This window comes from Mandrillus leucophaeus, unplaced genomic scaffold, assembly GCF_000951045.1.
Source record: "Mandrillus leucophaeus isolate KB7577 unplaced genomic scaffold, Mleu.le_1.0 Scaffold216, whole genome shotgun sequence".
Lineage (NCBI taxonomy): Eukaryota > Metazoa > Chordata > Mammalia > Primates > Cercopithecidae > Mandrillus > Mandrillus leucophaeus.
Window position 1 is genome coordinate 3,368,595 of NW_012102210.1, and position 8,505 is coordinate 3,377,099.

At 44.8% G+C, this 8,505-nt stretch overlaps 1 protein-coding gene across 2 annotated transcripts in view; it reads left to right on the forward strand.

Annotated features, from left to right (window-relative positions):
• DGUOK (deoxyguanosine kinase) overlaps positions 1–8,505 on the forward strand; it is a 37,440-nt gene that overhangs the window by 24,352 nt on the left and 4,583 nt on the right. The window contains exons 3-4 of one of the 2 annotated variants that reach the window (XM_011980701.1): positions 180–367; positions 4,061–4,208. In XM_011980701.1, coding sequence (XP_011836091.1) covers positions 180–367; positions 4,061–4,208 — 336 coding nt within the window. The remainder of the gene's footprint in view (positions 1–179; positions 368–4,060; positions 4,209–8,505) is intronic. The other variant, XM_011980702.1, reaches the window with a different exon arrangement.

Consider the following 8,505-nt stretch of genomic DNA (forward strand, 5'->3'; position numbering starts at 1 on the left):
TTTGACTAAACTGGGGATCTGATTCTACCTTTTTGGTGGAAGAAAACTTTTATAATTCCTTGTTTCGTTGATTATTAAACCTGTTTGGGGAGGTAGGGGTGTATGTGGAGGGGTGTACTCCATGGAGTAAATATGCTTTCTAGGAAATTCTCTTTTTTTTTTTTTTCATCTCCCTCTAGGCCTGCACTGCCCAAAGTCTTGGAAACTTGCTGGATATGATGTACCGGGAGCCAGCACGATGGTCCTACACATTCCAGACATTTTCCTTTTTGAGCCGCCTGAAAGTACAGCTGGAGCCCTTCCCTGAGAAACTCTTACAGGCCAGGAAGCCAGTACAGATCTTTGAGAGGTCTGTGTACAGTGACAGGTAAAATGCCAAGCCCTCCACCAGTCACAAGCCCCATGCTCAGTGCTGCCTGTTTGATCTTGCACAGATCCTGCACTGCTCTGGTCACTGATAATTATACTTTGAAAAATTGTCTTCTTTTTTAAAGACAACACTCTACAGATTTGTCGAGAATTGTACTTGTACCAAATTGTCATCTATGTCAAGAAAGGAAATTGTGTTTTTCATCAACTGAATGCTTTGAATTTCTTACATTGCTACTGATTATCTTATGTTTCCTTTTTTTCTGGCATGGAGCGAGCTGGTAGCCACCTAATGTAACCATCACATGCTAAAAGGCACAGAATAGACACTGAAGTAGCAGTGTATATTCTAAGAAATCAAATGATTCAGTGGTTGGTTATCCCCTTTAAAAAAAAAGCAGACAAAATTAAAATTTGTGTTCCTAAAAATGATATAAGAGATATTTTCAGCCTTTTTTTTATTCTTCAAGAAAGGATGCTTAGGCAGAAATAGCACATTTTGTGAAACTGGCTTCTGTCTCAGATTTAGCCCTTTTTGACCCCTTCTGCTGTGAGAGGGCTTCTTGCTGGCCAGAGTCTAGTGGACATCAGTGCCTGTGTCAGATCAGGGATGGGCATCATCCTGACCACCTGAGGGAGTGAGATGTGAAGTCACTTTTAATGTAGGCTAGCAGCACCCTGGGAAGTGAGCCCATCTGCTCCAGAAGAGCTAGGCCGTGCAGGCTCCAGAATGCCTGGCTCTGCCGCAGAGACCAGGCTGTGACTTGAGGTTAAGCCGCCCAGAGACAAAATCAGGATGGCTTGATCTGGACACTGCTGGGGTTTTTCTTATCTGAAGCCTGTGAATGACCAGTGTCAGTGTGAAATGGTGCTTTCAAGCAAAATGATCTTTCTTAAGGCTCTTTGAATTATCAAAATGGAAAGTGGTACGTTTTCATTGTCACTGCTGAAGACGCTCAGTTGGTTACTCTCTTAATTCCGAATTAGACAAACTAGTTCTATTTCTTAGTGCTTCCAGAAAGCCTCCTAGAAGAAAAAAATAAGGGTACTTTTGTAAATGACAAGTGATTTTTCTGACTTTACCCTAAAATCTTGGAAGATATATAAAACAAACTCTATAGGCTATCCATTCCTTCTTTACATACCCTGAGAGAGCCTACTTTTTATAAAAGCTAAATATGTGAATTACATATGGCTGGGCTATAGGTTTTACTTCTTTTTCAGCTGTTGGGTATGCCACGTGCCTGTTTTCCTCTCTTTTCTCCCAAGCCATGCCTCTCGGACTCAGAAGTTGAATTACATATAACCACATAGGTTGCTTGGAAACATAGTCTTTATTTCTAGTCCCTTCATGAAGTAGGCATGTGAGACCCTCAGAGGAAAATAGAGAAGTAGAAACACTTTGTTAATTAGAAATGCATTAAGAAGCTACATGGATCTTAACCTTTGCTTGTAAAGGAAGAGGTAAGAATTGATTACACTGTGGGCATACAACATTCCAGGTGCTATCTTCACTGAGGGCATTTTTGAGACAGAAAGGAAAACTAATTACAAGTTCCAATCCTGAGGGTAATTTAGACTTTCTTCACTCGCACAGATTTATTGGATGCCTCCCGTGTTGAAGCACCAAGGCTGGCCCTGGGGCTGCAACAGTGAATAAGGCAGACCCAGTCCCTGCCTAACAGGGACTGAACACATGCTCACGTGTGTGGTATTTGTTCCAAAGGAGGAACACAGGTTATCTGGGAGAGTTGATTATAGGGAGGAGGAAATCTTAGTCTTTTCTGTTTGAGTTAAAGGAAACATTAGCATATGATTTTGGAGCAGAGACCCTGACTCCTAGATCCTTATGCCCTGTTCTGTCCTACAGCCCCTGCATTCAGTCTGCAGTACTTCCCTCCCACTCAGCACCACACCCTTCTACCCCTCACCCCATCACCACCAAGAGCTTTGAAGAAATAAAGGAAGTGCTCTTTCTCAAGAAAGCCAAGAACCCCTTTCATAGGGCTTATTAGCAAATCTTCAATTTCTCTTTTTAGGATCCTTTTTGTTTTGTTTTAAGACAGAGTCTCGCTCTGTCACCCAGGCTGGAATGCAGTGGTATAATCTCGGCTCACTACAACCTCCGCTTCCTGGGTTCAAGCAATTCTCGTGCCTCAGTCTCCTGAGTAGCTGGGATTACAGGGACACGCCATCATGACTGGCTAATTTTTGTGTTTTTAGTAGAGACGGGGTTTCACCATGTTGGCCAGGCTGGTCTCAAACTCCTGGCCTCAGGTGATCCGCCCGCCTCAGCCTCCAAAAGTGCTGGGATTACAGGTGTGAGCCACAGTGCATGGCCACTTTATAGGATCTTAATTTCATCTTCTAGTTATCTGTGAAGAACTCAAAAATATTTTGAGTTTAAAATGTTACCCTTTTCTTTGTTCTCATCAACTAGACTATGGCTAAACCATTCCAGACTGGGAAAGTTTACTTTTGGAGTTTCTAAGTTAGCTTCTTCATAGCCTAACAAAAAGCAGTTATAATAATAACTAAGATATCTAGAATACCATGTGCCAGTCACTATTCTAAGCACTTTATGAGGATTATTACAAGACATCATAATAACGGGCTGAGAGGATTTAGGTGACTTGCCTGAGGTTACATAGCTAGTGAATGTTTCAGCCAGGATCAGACCCTGGAATGTTATTCTGAGGTATTCCCTTAATGGTGACACTCACAGCCTTGCAGTCTGCACTTTCCTGAGCCATCATATACAAGGGTTCTGAATTTTATTTTCTCCGAGGTGGCCAGTTGCTGAAGTGGCCATTTGCTGAGCATTACCTTGAAAACTGGAGTACCTTGTTTAGGATGCAAATTGTTTTTTGTATTAAAATGCCTGAGGTTTGAAAGCAGAATTGATCTCTGGTTTGTCTGAAGCCATGGTTTGTATTTAGCTCTGATTTGCTGTTTACCAGATGCTCCTTTGGTTGTAGAAATAAGCAGGGGGCAAAGCTGGTTTGATTATTAGCTTTAGCTTTCTTTTACCTGAACTAGAAACTCGGCAGCAGAGGAAGCAAGCAAGCAAGAGCTCATATGCACTTTGCAGGAGAGTCTGCTTTCTTGGTAATACTGAAATTAGTGGGAAATGCATTTTCTGCTCCGTAGAGGACACCACATAAAAACTATTTGTTCTGCATGTCTCAGCTAGACAAAAGGATGGCTCAGTACCCTGGAGAGTCAGAAGTCCTCAGTCCTTGTATGAAATTGAGTGGGTGGATTTACACTGGATTCACTTGTTTATTTGTTTTGGGCCTTGCTATAATAATAATAATAAGGAAATCTCAAAAGTTCAAGTTTACGTATATTTGCTGTATGTTCTGACTGATTTCTAGCAGAGAAAATTGTTAGGGACCAATGATACTATCTTCTGTCCCTTTTCTTCCAGTGAATCAGTCCATCTGGAAAGGTGTGATTTCAGCCTCCAAAGTCTAGATCCTATTTCCCATCTTAGTTATTGAGCAGGGAGGGAGATATGGGTTAAGAATTCAGATTTCTTAAGGATTGATGAGGAGCTCGAAAGGTTAAGTAGTTTGAACAGACATGGAACAAGTTGGTTATTGATTTTTCTGCTTCTCTCTCTCTCTGGTGCCTTTCATTCCATTTCCCATTCTCCTCCCCTCCCCATTCCCATCCCACTTCCAACCAGGTATATCTTTGCAAAGAATCTTTTTGAAAATGGTTCCCTCAGTGACATCGAGTGGCATATCTATCAGGACTGGCATTCTTTTCTCCTGTGGGAATTTGCCAGCCGGCTCACATTACATGGCTTCATCTACCTCCAGGCTTCTCCCCAGGTAACACCGAACCTAAAACCTTAGACTTTAGGGCCATATGAAACCTAAGAAGTAACATTCTCCAAGCCCCTGATTTTCTGGTTGGAGAAATTAGAGCGTAGACATTACCTGCAGCACGGAGAGCAGTGGGGGACACCCTCCTGTCCCAGTGTTGAGCACCCTGTTCCCCACTGGCTTCGTGTAGCAGAGTGCTAAAGCCATTGACTATGCATAAAAGGATCGCTGTTGATGTAGCAACAACAGAGCAAATCGAGCATCATCTTTATCACTTAGGGTTTGCAGGTGGGATGCTCTGACCTGTAGCCACTTGCCTCAGCTCCTCCTTCACTCTGACTGGGTCATCAGAGTGTGTAGTCTTGGTAGTTTCCTGAGTAAGATGTGAGGAGGAAGAGAAGGAGAATTTTCTCACCTCATCATGATACTGCCCTAATTTATGGCCCTTTTTTGAACCCTGATGCCATTGGGAAGGCAAGATGGACTATAGTAGTTCCACTCTGTGACTCTCAGGCTGGTGCCATCCTGCATGCAGTAGGATGATGTCATGGCAGGAGCACCAGAGTCTCTGGAGGCTGAAGTGAGCTGTGGCTTCTGGTGACTGGAGTGACCTTGGGCAGCCCCTGGAGACCATTCCACTGGAGAGATCCTTGCCTGTAAAATCCACTGGCTCGATCTAGATGATCTCTAAGGGCTCTTCTGGAGTGGGATTCTGAGTCAAGGTGAGAGGTTTTTTTTTTTTTTCAGAGATATATCGCTCTCAGCTTTTGAGACATACATCCAATATATAGTTAAATGCCAGATAGACCACATACTGTTAGAAGGAAGGAAAGCTGTCTCCAAGCTAGAGGCTGTGCTTTTTAGAGATGGAACTGAGACTTGTGGGCAGAAAGGAGCCTGAGAACAGACTGAGCAGAACCAGAGGATGAGTGGGAGAGCTCCCATCACAGAGCCTCACACCAGCCAACGAGGAGAGGACTGGAAAGAAGGGTCTTGCCTTAAGAAGGTGGCAACCAGGAAAAAAGAGGCCCTTGAATGTGACTGGGACCAGATATTGGGGATCTTTGTGTTGAGAGTTTTTGGACATTTTGAGGCAAAAGCTAGATCATAGGAGGGAATAAGAGATTCTACAGAAATAAGGGTTAAAGTTTAAAATGAAACTGGGCTGGGTGCAGTGGCTCACGCTTACCATCCCAGTATTTTGGGAGGCTGGCATGGGAGGATCACTTAAGACCAGGAGTTCAAGACCAGCCTAGGCAATATAGTGTGAGTCCATCTCTACAAAAAAGTTTAAAAATTAGCCGAGTGTGGTTATGTGTGCCTGTGGTTTTAGCTATTGGGGAGGTGAGACAGGAGGGTCACCTAAGTCCAGGAGCTCGAGGCTACAGTGAGCTGTGATCGTGCCACTATACTCCAGCCCAGGTGACAGAGTAAGAACTTGTTTCTAAAATAAAATAAAACTGAACTAAAGATTCAGTGAGGCCAGAGGGCTAATAACCTTCCATGGAAAGAAGCACACTAAAGTTAGATGCATTGATTGCAAGTTGACCAGGTGGGTCATGTTTATGTGACTTCTTTCAGTAGTTTTCATTGCCTGAGAACCGGAGTAGAAGAAGGGGATTATACTTTAGGGGTAGAGATTAGTGTCAGCGATTATGGGGAAACGAGTCCCCTCTCAGAGAGGGCAGTTTGAAGTGTCAAAGTGTAGGGTTCATGTTGAGAGAGAAGTCCTGAGCCCCAGGAAGGTTTGTGGCCTGGGCCAAAGAGGAGTGAGAGTGCTGTGAGGTTGGACTGAGTAAAGATCCTGGTTGGAATTTGAAGAGGTGACAGGTTTCCTATGGGAGTCTTGGGATGGCTGGACTGAAAGAAGCAGGAGGTTGAGGAGCTGAGCATTAGGAGAAGTGAGAATGCTGACTTAACCTTTTCCAAGAGAACAGAACTTCAGCACAATCAGCTCAGTGCCTTGAAGCCAGCACTGGGGAGGAGTGAGAGAGGAAGTGGAGTGACTCATTCCTGGGAGTAAAATGGGGCTACTTGGGCCAGCTGAAGAGGCTCTTGTTTCTGGGGAGTGGAAGTTGGACCCAGCAGGGAGAACAAGAAAGTCTTAATTGCTTTTCTTCTTTGTGCACTCTGAATGACCTTGTAATAGAATGCCTGAAACTGGTTAATTTATAAAGAGGCTTATTTTGGCTCACAGTTATGGAGACTGGGAAGTCCAAATTGCGCAGCCTTAACTTCCAGTGAGGACCTCCTGCTACCTCATCACGTGATGAGGTGGAAGGGAACAGGCATGTGCAAAAGGGGCAAGACGGGAGGAGCAGCCTTGCTTTATAACATCCTGCTCTTATGGCAGCTGGTCCAGTCCCACAAGAGTGAGAACTCACTCTGGCGAGAATTAACCCAGTCCCAAGAGAGTGGCATTAATCTGTCTTAACAACCTAATCACCTCTTAAAGGCCCCACCTGTCAACACTACCACACTAAGGACCAAATTTCCAACACATGAATTCTGGGGGATACACTCAAACCATAGCAAATGGTGATGATGATGATGATGATGATCGTGCCTGTAATCCCAGCACTTTGTAATGATGATGATGATGCTCATCATCATCGTCGTCGTCACTTGGGGGCAGATCTGCCTTTTTGGAGAGGCTAATTGAAATATTTCAGCTGGAGTAGAATGAGAAGAGTTGAAGAATTATTGCAACTTAATGGCAGAAAAGAAAAATAACTTATCCATTTCGAGATTAGATGGGGATTTTAATGCTGTTTTGATGGCATTAGTTCTAGAGATGCAGGAATGCCTATATTTCTTCCCTGAAGTCACACTTGACCTCTTCTGTGAAGTTCAGAGGTAACTGTGCCCAAGGGAAGAACAGAATACAAGTTGACATGTCACTATGTAAAAAACTGTGCAGGTGCCCAATCTTCTAGTTCAGAGCCCTAGTAAATACTGAGTTTCGAGCATGTCAAATGGACTTCGTAGGTCCTTCTGCTCCTTTCTACCTATCCTTCCCTATCTTCTTTTTTTCTGAGATGGAGTCTTGCTCTGTCGCCCAGGCTGGAGTGCAGTGGCACGATCTCGGCTCACTGCAAGCTCCCCTTCCTGGGTTCACGCCATTCTCCTGCCTCAGCCTCCCAAGTAGCTAGGACTACAGGCGCCCGCCACCACGCCCAACTAATTTTGTGTATTTGTAGTAGAGACGGGGTTTCACCATGTTAGCCAGGATGGTCTCGATCTCCTGACCTCGTAATCCATCCGCCTCGGCCTCCCAAAGTACTGGGATTACAGGCGTGAGCCACCACGCCCGGCCCCCTAACTTCTTAAAAGCAAGCAAGGTAGGCCAGACCGGACCAGGCAGGTGCAGTGGCTCACGCCTGCAATGCCAGCACTCTGGGAGACCAGGGTGTGAGGACTGCTTGAGCCCAGGAGTTTAAGACCCACCTGAGTAACATAGTGAGAGCCCCCTGCCCTCTACGAAAAATTTAAAAATTAGCCAAGCATGGTGGTGTGTCTGTATTCCCAGCTACTCAGCAGGCTGAGGTGGGATATTACTTGAGCCTGGGAGATTGAGGCTGCAGTGAGTCATGATTGCACCACTGCATTTCAGCCTAGGCCACAAAGCAAGACCTTGTCCCAAATAAATAAATAACACTTTAAAAAAAAAAAAAAAAAAGCAAGTCAGGCTGGGCACGGTGACTCACTCATGCCTGTAATCCCAGTACTTTTGGGAGGCTGAGATGGGAGGATTGCTTGAGGCCAGGAGCTCAAGAGCAGCATGGTCAACATAGGGTAGACCCCACCTCTAAAAATTAAAAAAAAAAAAAAAAGCAAGCTAACAATTTTAAAACTCAGAAGAGAAATGGCTAGGCCTCAGTGTTCCTACCCAGCCCCATGGAATCAAGAAGAGAGTGCAGCTGATCAGTGTACATCAAAAAGCCAGGCCCTGCCTGGGACCGGCACAGCATGGGGATAGCATGCAGGAGGTGCATGGGGACAAATGGCACCTGGGTTTGGGCTTGAGAGGCATAGTGAAAAGACCCACTAGCAGTCACTTTCCATTTCCTGTCTCTGACTCCAAGCAATCAGAACAGCAGTTCTTCTTCCTGGGTGGGGCAGGTTAAGAAGACCAGTACAGGGTCTCTCCTCTGCCACTTGTAGCTACACTATCTTTCCTGTGCACATGCAGGTGTGTCTTCCTCATGAGGACTGAGATGAAGAGGGGCCAGATTAAAGCACTGTTCGCACGGGATTTGTAAAAATAGAATTTGTTATAACCGTATCAGTAAAGCAAGAGTTA